General features: G+C 36.7%; 1 protein-coding gene across 3 annotated transcripts in view; it reads right to left on the reverse strand.

Moving 5' to 3' along the window:
• Positions 1-15,944, reverse strand: part of LOC150087202 (far upstream element-binding protein 1-like) — a 241,664-nt gene that overhangs the window by 129,112 nt on the left and 96,608 nt on the right. For all 3 annotated transcript variants that reach the window (XM_090373028.1, XM_090373027.1, XM_090373026.1), the window contains one exon: positions 10,318-10,371. In XM_090373028.1, the coding sequence (XP_090229154.1) occupies positions 10,318-10,371 (54 nt within the window). The remainder of the gene's footprint in view (positions 1-10,317; positions 10,372-15,944) is intronic.

Raw genomic sequence — 15,944 nt, forward strand, 5'->3', positions numbered from 1 at the left:
TTATGCTGTATGGAGTCAAATGCCTTTTCATAATCCACAAATGCCAGGCATAATGGTGTTTTATATTCATTTGCTTTCTCCATTAGCTGTGATATTACATGAAGGTGATCCATAGTTGAGAATCCTGTCCTAAAGAGTTCAGCACAAGTATAATAACTACCATGTACCTAAGAACTCGCGTACAGAAAAGACAGCTATTGCAGATATTCTAGCGTGCAGGGCCATAGTTACAATGCTTATTCAAAACAACATACTGCAGCCAGACGTTCCAAATGTAAGATGGCAAAACTAGACAGTAAACACTGTTTGTGACTAAGTGCAAGTCTATCAAAAAAAGCACTTAAAGAATACAAATTGAAAATAAATTACAGCCAATAACAACAACCTGAAGCTAAGGTTTGGTCAGATAAATGCCAGAGCCAAGGTTGATAAAATAAAAATTAAAATGTAGGAAAAGAGTATTGATATTTTGACTGCCCAGGAGCCCCCATACATATAGTGGCAGAATACAGGGATACCACCACCATATAGGCTTATCAGATATGTCCACCACTAACACCCCAGAAGCAGCCACGGTAATAAGAAATATTGCTCTTACAGTGACCAATACCAATACACTGTGTTCTCTGGCAGATCACAAACCAGTTGGGAGCCCTCCATGTAATATCTCTTTACTGGGCCAAGTGAAGATGTGACCCTGGTATTCACTACCTTCAGACTATCCTTGTCACATTACTTGGTGGCAGGCTGCTGATGTCTCTGAATGCAAACTGTAAGTCAGGTCTCTGGTTCAGCAAAACAGATGAACAAAGCGACACAACAACAACAGCACTGGTGGACTTTTTTAGCTACTCTATTTCAGTCTTGAACCGACCTCAGCTTACCAAAGTTCAGGAGCACCGAATGAAAGAGTGACAATGATGTCACTCTTGCCAATAGCACAACTGTCCAGATATTCATCAACTGGCAGGTCCAAGAAGCTTGGACAACATCTAACAACTCAGCTATTACCTTTAGCCTGGTGCATCATGTAGATCTAGTTCTCAATTGGGTGTATGCATACCCCTGGGGTTACCTCAAGTAGTACCTCAGGCATTTGCATCCTAATTGGTGGATTTACAAGTGCTCAGTTTTCAGTAAAATATTTATCAGCTAATTGCAAAATTTTACTGTGTATTTATTTCTTATGCCCTAGAATTTATCATGTTTTAAGAAAATTAAATCAAAAACAAACTGTCCAGCCTATCATAGTTTAGCCTTAGCAATTTTTGCTTTCTTAACTAACTTATAGTCGAAGAAAGGATGTCATGTGATATTGTTTACAAAAATTTACTTTGTAAACACCTGATGAACAGTAGACATACTCCCTCCAGAGGTAGCAGTTTGTAATTAGTGTTCCACTGAAACTCCACTGGAATTTTGGCAAGGTCCTCAGGTACCCCCCTAAGATTATTGTAGGCATAGAATGTTAAGAAACAGATGTTTTTCGGTTTTTTGCATGTATCTACTATATTATTTTGGAACCAAAAAATAGACTTATTCAGTGAATGTAATGAGAGATCTTGTAAAATGGAAAGCCATTTTAACTGCATAGAGTGTAAAAACACTGCATTCAAGCAGTAACTGGACAGAGACAGTAGATGTAGGAAGGATTACTGCTGCTCTGACAAGTGTCAGTTTTTGAGCTGTTTTTTGAGACATCTCAAAAACTGACATATCTTTGCCAATACTAGAGTTTTTCATTGGCAAAGGGTGAGCTGTAGGTAACCATTCAAAATTTTGCTTTGACAAGGTGTGTTCCCCCAACTAATGAAAACAGTTATCACGAGGAGGTATATACATTAACCATGGTTGTACTGTGTCTGAGGCTTGAGAAATATTTGCAAGATGGATGTTCCAGTGCTGTGCTAATCTTTTAATCAGATACCAGTAGATTTGTTTTCACTGGGTTTATTTCTATATATGTTTATCCACTTAGATTCAAAGAGATATGTCCAGATGGGAGGCTACATAATTTGGATGCATAGTTAAGCAATATCCTTCTGCTGAGATGTAGTGGAAGATCTCTGGCATCTATATGAAAACTTTGCACTGAGGATGTCTTGAAAGCTCCTAGGGCAGTGGTACGCAAACTGTGGGGCGCGACCCTTAGAGGGGTCGCCGGATAAATGAAAGGGGTCACAAAAATTTTTAAATAAATTAATTTTTTTTTGTGCATATAGAAGCTATTGTTGTTACTAAACCTGTTGTTAAAATTACTTTTTCAATACTGTACGTGTAGAAATCTTACTACTGGAACAAGTCTGAGAAACCCTACTGCTTCTGCATTTCGCCTTAATTTGCTCACTGACCATGGACACAAAAAGCGGCTGACTGACGCAGCTACTCAGTATATATATTAATACTTCTCAGTACAACTCAGCAACGAGTACTACCGAGAAGTACTATTCAGTTAATCCCTTTAGCTCTTAATTCATGCTTGCTATGCTATAGCACAAATTCTCAAATTGCCTAAAGACCAGAGGTGTGAATATGCGGTAGCAGTAAATATACACAGCAAATGTGTTGTGTGCGTGCGCTTTATTCTGCTTCGTAATTTGGTGCTTTCGTACAACTTGGATGTGTTTTTCATTCTTCTGCTACTTTTTCTATTGCATGTTTCATTATTATTATCGTTGTTTTTAAGAAGAAAAAAATACCAAGGACAACTGGGTAATCAGAACAAAAAGGCCGAGGAGTGACGAAAATAATATTGCTACAGGTACTTCAGAAGCTAATAAGGTAAGAAATATTATATCACGTGAAAATTTGGACACCAATGTTATTTCAAGTGAAGTGCAACCACCAATTCCTGGTAGAGAGCCATCATATTCCAAATCAAAAGGAACGAAAAAGAATAGAAAATATCAAGAGGAATTTATGAAGCACGGCTTCACCTACAGTGTTGTTGACGATGAGCAGCATCCTTTTTGCGTAATATGCTACGAAAAATTGGCTAACGAAAGCATGAAACCTGTTAAATTAAAATGACACTTGCATATGAAACATCCAGAGCTAATAAAAAAACTGAATCCTTTTTCAAAAGCCATGCCGACACCATACAAGGTCTGAAATCTTTCATGAAGAAACACTACAGTTCCTTGTAAAGCATCGCTGGAAGTTTCATATTTAATAGGAAAAAAATTGAAATCACATACTATTGCTGAATCCCTTGTTCTCCCTGCTGCAATAAAAATGATTTCAATTATGCATGGAGAAAAGTACAGCAACTATTTAAATACCATTCCACTATCCAGAGACACAGTTATCGCGAACAACAAAATTCAATTTATTAAATCGATTGAGAGAAAGTCCAATTTTTGCAATGCAGTTAGATGAATTCACAGATATTTCAAACCTTGCTCAACTAATTGTATATGTCAGATACTGCTACGAGGGAGATATTTTGGAGGATTTTCTATTTTGCAAAGCTTCGGAAGGAAAAACGACAGGAGAGAATATTTTTGATGTTATATTTTCTTTCAAACAAATAACATGACGTGGAAGAACTGTTGCGATTTGTACTGATGGTGCGGCTGCATTAACAGGACAAAATAAATGTTTAAATGGCAAAGTAAAGGAAGTTACCTCCAAATACAGTTTTTAATCATTGCATTATACATAAGAAATGCAAACTGATTTGTACGAGGTTTTGAAAGATGCAGTACGTGTGATCAATTTTATTAAAAGTAGAAGCTTAAATAGCAGACTTTTCACTATACTTTGTAATGAAATGGATCCACTTATGAAACTCTTCTTTTATATATGAAAGTGAAGTGGTTGTCCAGTGGTAAAGTGTTGCGACGTCTGTTTGACCTCAAACATGAAGTTCTATTGTTTTTATCAGATACAAATCAGAACCTTGTCCAATTGTTTACAAATCAAAAATGGCTTGGAAAACTTAGTTACCTTGTTGATATAGTTGAAAAACTTAATGATTTAAATTAAACTCTTCAAGGAGAGGGAACAAATATATTAATACTCAGTGATAAAACAGAAGCTTTCAAAAAGGAGCTTAATCTTTGTAAAACTGAATTTGACCATAATAACATTGAAATGTTCCCATGTTTTCCTGATTTTGTTAATAGCAGTAATATTGACATTTTAGAATTTAGAGATATCATTGCCACCAACCTGACAATGCTAATTAAGAATTTTTCCAAATGATTTCATGTTTCTCCAGGGGGAAAAAAAAAAAAAAATTGTATTGGATTCATGATCCCTTTGTTTTTGTTATTTCTTCATACACAGAAATTACCATTGAGCAAAAGGAAGATCTTATCGACCTGTCGTGGGACAAAGCATTGCGTGCTCATTTCAACATTACAACTAGTGAAAAATTTTGGCTCTCTTCGAGACGAGTATCCAGAATTATTAAAAATGGCAATACAAACATTAGTAGTAGTGGCGGCGGCGGCATGTGATGCAAGAAAGCAAGTGTATGAGTAATGCAGCATCAACCAAAAAAAAAAAAAAAAAAAAAAAACACCATTCCCTCCAAATGCCTGTCCAGTTCCTCCTTAAATTTATTTAACCTATCAACTTCCACGACGACTGATGGAAGTTTGTTCCAGCAATTAACCACCCGCTGGCTAAAGACAAATTTTCGCACATCTATTCTACATGTCTTTTCTTAATTTGAATTTATGCCCCCTTAGGTTCGTAATCTGAACAAGTGGAAGGATCCCATCAGAACTCAGCATGCTCAACCCATTCAAGGCCTTATACACCTCAATCAGATCACTGCGTAGGTGCCTAGTCTTCAGCCACTGCAATTTGCAGAACTTAAGCCTCTGTTGGTAAGAGGATCCCCCTTCATTCCCCTCACCAATCTTGTTGCCCTTCTCTGTACACCCTCAAGCAAATCTACATCCTTCCTAAAATGAGGCCTCCAGACTTGTACGCCATACTCAAGGCATGGCCTCTGCTAGCAAAATTCCTATATATCATTGACAAAACCACGACCTGTCCTGGCAGCATGTCTGCACTGCTCAGAAAACTTCATATCTGACTGCACAATTACTCCCAGGTCTTTTTCATTTTCTACTACCTTAAGTGTAGTAACACACAGTTGGTACGTTTCTCTGGTGTTACTTCTACCCATATGCAGTACTTTGCATTTGTCAAGGTTAAACTTCAGTTACCATTTCATAGCCCATCTGCCCAAATTATCTAGATCCTGTTGCAGTAGCATACTGCCATTACTGTCATTAACAACCCTGCCAACCTTTGTATCATCTGAAAACTTCGACACTAAGCCTGATATACCTTCATCAATATCGATAAATAAACAAAACAACAGAGGACCCAACACCGAACCCTGTGGGACTCCACTAATAACATTAGTCCACGAAGAGCAGCACCCATTGATTACAACCCTCTGTCTTCTCCCACTTAACCATCCTTTTATCCATTGTATCAACTTACCCTTAATACCATTCTGCTCCAATTTGTACAATAGTCTTTCATGTGCAACAGTGTCAAAAGCTTTCCTGACATCCAAATATATGATATCAAAATTATTTTTTACATCCAGTTCCTTTGTAACCACATCATAATATCCTATCAAATTTATCAGACAAGACTTTCCCTTAACAAACCCGTGCTGTGTCTGAATTATTGCTGCAGTCTTGTCTAGATGATCCTGCAATGCATCTTTAACCAGTGACTCCATTATTTTACCCGGAACAGAAGTTAAACTAACTGGTCTGAAATTACTCTTGTCACCCTTTGTGAATTGGGGATACATTTGCACATCTCCAGTCCATGGGTACTTCCCCTGAGTCCAAGGAAGCTCTCATAATTATGGCCAAGGGTTTGCTTACTTCCTTTGCTGCCTCCTTTAATATAAATGGATAAATCCCATCCACCCCAGGTGCCTTTCTTATGTTTAACTTCAACAATTTCTCCCCCACTTTGCTACAATTTGATAACCTTTTGCCATTTTCAAACCTTAATAACTCCTCATGTGTGAATGTAGATGCAAAATACTCATTCAATTTGTTTGCTATATGAACAGGATCATCAACAGTCGAACCATCGATATCAAGTGAACCAATCAAATTCATCCCCTTCCTTTTAGAGTTTATATAAGTAAAGAAATCCTTGCTGTTTTTCTTAGCATCTTTGGCAAAAGATTTCTCGTAATCTGCCTTCGCCTGCCTAACCTCCTTTATAACCTCATTACAGACTAGCTTATATCTGCCATAGACTTCTGCGTCGCTTGATAATTTATATGCATCCCATGCATTTTTCTTCTGTCACAAGTCTCATTAGTTCATTTGGTTCACTAAACCTTGAATAATATTTCTTAATAGGTATGAAACTTTTAGTAGCATCCACGATTAATTCCTTGAATGCTTCCCACTTAGAATTTACTGTTGGCAACATCGTCAGTTGATCCCAGTGTACAGAATTTAAAAACTGTCTGAGACCACTGTACCTACTGACAGCAATGCTACCTTTCGGGTCTACATATTTATGTGAGGTTGATTTCTCAAAATTAACAGCTATAAAAACAAAACAGCATTCCAGACTTGATCCGGAAGATGACATGAGATTAGCAGTTTCAAATATTGAGCCAAATATGGAACAAATATCGGTTATTAAGATCATCCTTCTCATTAATTGTTTTGTTATTGTTCATTGTTTTGTTTTGCTATTATTAATTTTTTTATTGTTTTGTTTTGTAATTTTAATTGAAGGATAAGAATCTGATTTGTTGTTTTTACTGGATTCAATTAAACAATTATTTTAATTGTGTAAATTAAAAAGAAAAATGTTATTCCTTTCTCGGTACTGTAATAAAATTGTCTACTCTAATTTATAAAATACTATTTTTTCTCTAAAAATCTGGTCATCCCACCTCGGTATTTACATGGGGGTGGGGGGTCACAAGCAAAATAAGTTTGCGTGCCACTGTCCTAGGGCAATCCTGAGAGCACTATACTGAACTGGATTGAGCCAAGCCAATGCAGTCTTGGATGCATTGGCTTGGATGCATTGTAAACTGGAGCTCCATAATCTTGCAAGCATCTGATTAAGGTTTGATATAGGTGTAACAGCTTAAAGCTATCAGCAATGCATGCCACAGAATAGATAACTTTATTCAACTTTTTCACACACACTGAATTCATATTTGCATTTTTATGTCTCTAGAAGGTAAGTTTTTAATGTCAAGTACTGGGTTACTAGACCAGGAACCAGATACTGTTGCTAAGTGGTACAGTCACTCCTCGTATAACACGTGTTTACACTACACGAATTCGATCTCACACGATTTATAAATAGAGGAATGATATCTTATATAACATGAATGGAATTCGCTTATGCACGATTCGCCTTTGTGTTTACAAGAAATGGCAGTCGAAAGCAGAATCATCCCAACCGAATGCAACACGATTGGAATGAAGAGAAGATTCTGAAAATTTATTTGTTTTTTTATATCAGTGAAGGGGAAACACATTTCTCCATAATAACCTAAAAACCAGTTCCAGCTATCGGTATAATCGCAAATGCAATTAGATCGAGTTTACTACCAGTAAACTACTCGCAAGAAACTGGAAATTGTTTTATGGTAGTAACCCCTAGAAATGTGCTTTAGTAAAATGTGAGGTGTTAATAGTGTATCTCTGTCTTTATGGTGTTGTTTATTCAATTGCTACACACGAGCAGAGTTTGTGTATCAAGCATGCCTCCTCATTTTGTAATTGTGCTTTATTCCCTAAAAATGAGTAAAATACTTAAAAGGTGTGAAAAGGAAGCGTCCTGGTGAAGACACTGCAGATTCAGAGAGAAAAAGAAAAGCAATATCGATAAACAGAGGCGGACGGGGTCAAAAATTCTTACCCGGGAAAATTTGTAGTGGCCTCATACTAGCGTTTAGGGCCAAAATTACACCAGCCTCTGGCCCACCGGGGTTTCCCCAGTAAGGCTTATGGCCAGTCCGCTTTTGTCGATAGAGAAAAAATATGAAATTGTGAAACGCTTTGAGCGAAATGAAAGACCGTGTGATATTGCACGTGCTACAGGCCTAAATGAGGCAAAGCCGAGAATTACAAAGAATGCAGAAAAAATAAAAACAACTTTCATAGCAGGAACAACTCAAAGTGTAATTAAAATCCATTAGATTAAGACACAAAGAATTGGAAGAGGTGGAACAGCTGTCATCTGTTTGGATAGAAAATCAAACAAAAAACAAGTTTGCTTACGATAGAAGCAAAAGCAGTAGCAATACTATTACGATTATTTATTGTGTTTGGTAATGTTTCGGTTACAAATGTGTGTTCAATCTTGGGTGGTCGGCACCTAACCCTATTTTTCCCATAGAGCCTGTTGTTTATATTGCACGATTTTGCATTGCACGAGGGTTTCTAGGAACACAAATATTGTGCTATACGAGGACTGACTGTATTGGTTGGTTTCCTAGTGTTAGCTTAGGATTTCGATGGAACTGCCACTTTTTACAAAAGTGGATAGCAGCTGTTTTTGATGAAGAGAGGTGATAGCCATTGTGGAATGCCCATGACTCTATTCTGTTTGTTGCATGCTAAAGATATCATTCAATGGAGCAGACATTTTGTGAGTGAGAGAATACTGTAAAATCATTTGCATATAGACAGGTGTCAACATTAGCCAGAATGTTCTCTGTTGCTTTGTTTAGCCTAACTATTTTCAACTGCAAAGAGTGTCTTCTTCGTGGACAATTGTTTGAGATAGAGACCTACTGCAGTAACATAAAATTCTGCTTTAGAGAAAACTCTATATGATTAGTGGTAGCTGACACTGGAGTCCTGTGGCACAGGTTTTGAAGAATGCCATAGCACCAGGTAGCCAAAGTTTTTTTTAGGCAGATCATGACAATATGTTCATTTTGGATAAAAGCATTCATGTTGGATTCACCCTTGACCATAAGTTCTGGAGTTCAATTTTTTCAAAAGCCATACTGGTTCTTATTCATCACTGACCTAGATTCTAGACACCATACTAACAAGGTGAGAATAATATTTTCTAATATCATACCAAGGCAACTGCTAAGAGATATAGGTCAATGATTTTGTGGATCTAGCTGAACATTTCCAGGTTTAGGAAAGTATAGGACTATTGAGTGGCAACAAGTGCAAATAGCCTTCTAAGAATATCCAGTTGAAATATATCAGTTATGAATTCTGAGCTTGTTCAGGTGCTTAAGCATGACATAGTATATCCCATCAGCTCCTGGCACACTGTTCGCTGATCTATTTTGGGAGCACTCTAACTCAAATAACGTAAAATGTCGGTTATACATAAGAGAAAATGCTGTATTGAAATTCAGCTTCTACTTTTCTGAGCTGCCTTTCCCCAAAAGATGAAAACCTGACTGGGCCTTAAATTTCGCACAACAGTGTACTTCAATATCAAGCAAAAAATAATAAAATAATCCAAATTCTGTCTGAGAAAATAAGACACACTCTGCCAACAATCTATTCCACTATACACTAATATCATACAAAAATAACAATAACAAATGGTGAATCCTTAAGTAAGGTTCCAGGCTCATGATATGTTCAATATACTGCTGCTGGAGTGTGCCCATTTTCCCTTAATTCACAGCAAGAGCATTGATTTTTGACAAAAAATATTGTTCTTTGATTTATAAATGCCATTCTTCCCCCCCACAACACACACACAACTCTTGCCAACCCTTTTACCACTACAGAAATTTAGTATAGTAATAAAAGTGATGCTTTATACACTCTTGTTAGGTTAGGAAAATGGAACAAGTTAATAAAATTATTCATAATATGCAATATTAAATAAAAGGACTACAATATTTAAATGTAGTTAAAAGAGTAAAAAAAAAAAAAAAAAAAAAATTCCAACATAATATTCCATGAAACTATCAAATGCCCCGCTCATCACATTTCACAGTGCAGTCACATTGTATTTGAGTAGTCTCCTCCCTATACATAAAGATAACTTGAAAGCACGAAAAAAAAAATAATAATAATAAATAAAATATATATTATATATTTGGGGGGGGGGATTCTACTTTTCCAATTTTGATTGAATTTTCAGTGTCTCGACAAATCTTGACAAAGATTTATTGAGACACCAAGATCAAAATATAAAATTTCATAGAAATCCTTCAAATGGCAGTCTAGTACAGTTAAGATGGACAGATGTGAACAATAAGTAATTTATGCATTTGTGAATCTGAATCACCAAAAATCATTTAATTTATTGAAGGAAAATTAATGCAAAATAATTTTGTTCTTAATACAAAAGAGAATGACTTACCTCAAAACCACCACCCTTATCAGTAATCAGATCCATTACCATCTGTTTTGCAAACTGAAATAAAATAAATTATTTCATTTAAATAACAACATTCACCTTACAAACAAAATTTATAAAAGCATTGTGTCACAACTGGCAACTTGAGAAACGTGAATCCATAAAACTTTTAATACACATTGATGTTCCTGGTAGAACAGCATTCTGGGAATTTTCTTCCATTAATAATTATATAACAAGAAAAATAATATTGATAAATATATTTTTTTCAACTAATGCAGGTAAAAAAAATTCATTGGTTGGTTGTTCAATGTTTTTCAGTGCATTGACCTACTGGCTCAATGTCTATACAAAAGTACCAACACTGAGCCACAATATACTCTTACTCTTTCCCACCACCAGGTTATACACAAAAACCAAAACAGTACATACTGTTCAGTTTTAATGTATATTCAGGTGTGTTTGTAATTATTAAGAATCTTTTTGTGTTGTTGTTTAAATGGTATTTATAACATAACATAGGGCTTGGTCACTTTTATAAAACTGAAGATATCTGTAACAACAGATCTATCACTAAGATCGGTAAGGATAATTAACTACATTTTATAGAGGTGCACAGAAAATTATCTTTCACTTTCATATTCAAGAACCATTCAGAAACTGTGTTTAACTGTTTGGACTATGTCACAAATTTAGCTTCTTGATGATTCTTGCTCGAGCAAGATACTGACACATCCATAATCTGGCCAACACTACCTCTTCTTTTGCTCCTACCCACTCCCTCTGTAATAACTTGGCAATCTATCTAAATTACTAGTCTATAGACTGAATGGAATAGACAAGTGGTTATTTTTGCTGCTTGATCTGCTTCTTCATTTCATTTCTTCAAGTACATCTAAGAATCCAGCAAAACTATTTTGTTTCCTTTCCTTAAAGCTTATTACAATCTAATGAACTTACTGTAGAAGTGAATGGTTATAAGTGACCTAGTAGAACTTATGCTATATGAATTGATATATATCATTCCTTTCTGATGCCCAGTGTTTTTGAAGTGGTTTGGTGTCCTGCTAATTCCAGTGTAAACAATGCTGCTGCACCTATTGTATAGTACATAACATGACTGTGTAATCATTTTATATTGGCAGTTAAAACTTTAAACTGTAAAGAGTACACAATGCACTGCATGTAATCATTAATAATTAGCCCTAAGTAATCTTGTTTTACCTCAATATTGTCAGTTAGACAGCACTAAACCATTTTATGTTTGCTTCAAATAAGACAATATTGCAGACTTTAGCCTCTTCAGAACTGGGTTAAAGCTTTGTTTTTAACAATAGTCCTGCTATCTGGACTTGGCTGCCAAGGGCATTATCAGGCATTATCTCATAATAATTATCATTATTATGAGGGGATAAAAACTGGGGGAGTTTTCCTCCCTCTCACCTGGTCACTCAACATTCTCTCATAGTGAGCATAACTATGAAGAATCAATATTTCAATTATAAAGTAGTCAGATCTAATAAGGAAGCATTTGGTGGCTGTTCCTAATTACACCTGATTACAGGATTCAATAAGGAAAACAGAAAAGTTAGAAATCATTAAGTAGTTCTATTATCTGGAACTTATGTAATACTTTTTACACAATAAAAATTCACACAAAATCATGTGGTTTAATTAGTATTATTCATTATGAACAATCATATTATAATTAGGAAATAATGCTACAAAGTGATTTTCCATGAAATTTTTCTCTCTAAACAACTCCTACTAATACCACGTGAGTTATTTAAAAGGTTAGTTTATTTAGTCTTATTGACTAAATGTACTATACATTTAGGTAACATTTCGAGAATTGTGCAGTGACTCATCATCAAACCATATTTGGCTGTAATAAAGGAGAGAAAAACAAATTGTTATAATTAATTATTAATCATGCCTTACTACAAACTGATAAATGTAAAATAAAAGAAAAGATTAACTTAAATAAGAGATTTGTTTACCTGTTAACAGCATGTAATAAATGATTGTTAGAGTTTAATCATGATTAAGCTCCAAAAAGTGGAAGAGAAATTGAACTTAAACAAAAGAAAGGCACTGGGATCTATCCAGTTATATTAAAGGAGGCAGCAAAGGGAGTAAGCAAACCCTTAGCCATAATGACAGCATCCTTGGACTCAGGGAGATCCCGAGACTGGAGATGTGCAAATGTACCCCAGGGGCTCACATCTGGTGAGTATGGGCTTGGCACACCCAGGGTCCTGAGCTGGATATCACCATTCTTCTGTTTCTCGGTGATTCCCTTCTACTTCTCTCTCTCTTTCTGGGTAACTCGGAAATTTTTTTTTTAGCTGGTGCAGCATAAGCCTCAGGCTTCCTCGCACTATATGGCTAGTAATAATAATAATAATAATAGTATCCCCAATTCACAGAGGAGATCACAGTGTGACACGAGTAACTGCAGACTTGTTAAGTTTAAATTCTGTTCGGTTAAAATAATGGAGTAAGTGGTTAAAGAAGCATTGCAGAATCATCTAGACAACAATGCAGTAATAATACAGACACAGATTTGGTTTGTTAAGGGGAAGTCCTGTCTAACCAGTTTCACTGGATACTATGTGGTTACAAAGGAACTGGATTCAAAAAATAATTTTGATATCATATACTTGGATTTCAGGAAAGCTTTTAATTTTGTTCTCCATCCAGAGGGCTGACTACTGTACAAATTGGAGCAGGATGGCATTAAGGGCAAGTTACTACAATTAGCATTAGCAAAGGCACATGATGCAAGAAAGCAAGCTTATATAGCATCAGCCGGGGGGGGGGGGGGGGAACACCTCTTATTTCACCCATTCACTCGCTCCAAATGTTTGTCAAGTTCCGCCTTGAATTTATTAAAGCTATCAACTTCTACAACGAAAGATGGATACTCAACCACCAGCCGGCTAAAGGCAAACTTCTGCACACCTATCCTACAACTGTCTTTCCTCAATTTGAATTTATACCCTCTCAGGTGATTATTCTGAGCAAGAGAAAGAATCCCATCCGCATTGAGCATGCTCAAACCATTCAGGGCTTTATACACCTCAATCAGATCACCTCGCAGGTGCCTAGTCTCCAGACACTGTAATTTGCAAAACTTAAGCCTTTCTTCGTAAGAGCAACCCTTTGTTCCATTCACTAATCTTGTTGCCCTTCTCTGTACTCGTTCCAACAGCTCTATATCCTTCTTAAAATGAGGCCTCCAGACCTGTATACAGTACTCCAGGTGTGGCCTGACCATTGCTTTATACAAGGGGATAATCACCTGTTTATCCCTGCTAGAAAAATTGCAGACCATCTGCACTGCTCAGAAAACTTCATATCTTCCTGCACAATTACCCCAGGTCCTTTTCATTCTCTACCACTGTCAGTGTAGTACCACAGAGTTGATACGTTACTCTGCAGTTACTGCTTCCCATATGTAGTACTTTACATTTGTCAATGTTAAACTTCATTTGCCACCTCTCAGCCCATCAACTTTTTTTATAACCTGTTGCAGCAGTATACTGTCATTAACAACCCTGCCAACCTTCATATCGTCTGCAAACTTGGACATTAAGCCTCATATACTGTTATAATTAATATCATTTATAAATACAGAAAACAATGGACCCAACACTGAAATAATAACGTTAGTCCACGAAGAGCAGGGTCCAGTGATTACCACTCTGTCTTCTTCCACTCAACCACCCCTTTATCCATAGCAGCAATTTGCTTCCAATGCCACACTGCTCCAATTTGTGCAGCAGTATCAAAGGCCTTTCTAAGATCGAAATATATGATATCAAAGTTATTCTTTACATTAAGTTCCCTTGACTACATCAGAGTACCCAATCAAACTGGTGAGAGAAGACTTCCCATTAACAAACCCATGCTGTGTCCGAGCTAGAACTGAAGTCTTGTCTAGATGATCCTGCAACGCTTCTTTAACCAGGGCCTCCCTTAATTTCCCTGGAACACAAGTTAAACAGGTCAGTAATTACCTGTGTCTCCCTTTGATCCTCCTTTGTGGATTGGGGTCACATTTTCACATTTCCACTCAATGGGTACCACTCCTAAGTCCAAGGAAGCACTCATTTTGCTTACTTCCTTTGCTGCCTCCTTTAATATAACTGGATAGATTCCATCCACCCCAGGTGCCTTTCTTATGTTTCTCTTCAACAATTTCTCCTCCACTTGACTCTGTTATTACAAGATTATCTAACTTACTGCCAGAGTTTAATACACCTATGGCATTCCCCTCCCTGAATAACTCCTTATGTGTGAATGTAGATGCAAAATATTCATCTAGTTTGTTAGCTACCTGAGCAGGATCATCAACAGTTGAACCATCGATATCAAGTGACCAATCTGATTCATCCACTTCCTTCTAGAGTTTACATAAGTAAAGAACTCTTTGCTGTTTTTCTTTGAATCCTTTGGCAAAGATTTCTCGTAATCTGCCTTCACTTGCCGAACCTTCTTTGTGACTTGGTTACAGACCAGCTTATTTCTATCATAGCTTCCGTGTCACCTGTTATTTTATATGTATCCCGTGCATTTTCTTCTCTGTCACATGTTTAATTAGTTCATCTGACATCCATTTAAGCCTAAATCTTGAACAATATTTCTTATTTGGTATGAAAAACCTAGTAGCTTCCAAGATTAATTCTTTGAATGCTTCCCAATTTGAATTTGCTGTTGGTAACATCAGCTGGTCCCACTGTATAGAATTTAAATACTGTCTCAGACCATCGTAGTCGCCTTTACAAAAGCAAAAACCCTTCCCTTGACCCCTGATGGTAGTTACCTCTGAGTAAATCACACTTCAGCACAATGTGATCACTGCCATCTAGTGGTTGCTTTCTCTGCAGTTTCTTAATGCATGAAAAATCACTACTGATAATCGGATCAAGAGTATTACTCCCTCTATTTCCTCCCGAACATGCTACTGTAGAAAACAATCATCCAATAAATCCACAAAAGCCTTACTAGTGTGTGAGTGATCAACCCACAAATTCCAGTCAATCTCTGGGAAATTAAATTATAAGACACTGATTTACTGGCCCACTATTTCTCTGCACAATTGCTAATTATATTTATCAGATTCATTAGGCCTATAACACACACCTACTCTCATTTTTCCATTCCCAGTGCTTATGTCACAAAAAAAGACTCATTGTTGCATTTTCCACCAACATCAAATTGGATGCACTTCCTTAGATTTTGTGTGTTTCTTAACTAACAGCATAACCCTTCCTCCGTTCCTGTCCTGCATATCCTTTCTGTACACATTGTACTCCCCAAATTCCAATTCTGCACTGCTTAGGTCTGTGTGACACCACGTCTCTGATATCCCAACAATATCTGCCTTTGATGTCTTGACTAGCACTTCAAGCTCATTGAATTTATTAACTATACTCCTAGCATTGGTGTAATGCAAGTATACATGCACCTGTTTCTACTCTTAGTTACCCTAACACAGCCCATGTATTTACTTGTTCCACTATGACTCCTGGCAGTCCTGGAAATCCTCATTGCCTTGCTTTCCAAGCTGCTGCTCAAATGCATTTCAATAGAAGCGGTGCAAGAATGACTTTTGCCTCTGCCAG

Source organism: Mastigoproctus giganteus, chromosome 4 (genome assembly GCF_048544385.1).
Source record: "Mastigoproctus giganteus isolate SK-2022 chromosome 4, ASM4854438v1, whole genome shotgun sequence".
NCBI lineage: Eukaryota > Metazoa > Arthropoda > Arachnida > Uropygi > Thelyphonidae > Mastigoproctus > Mastigoproctus giganteus.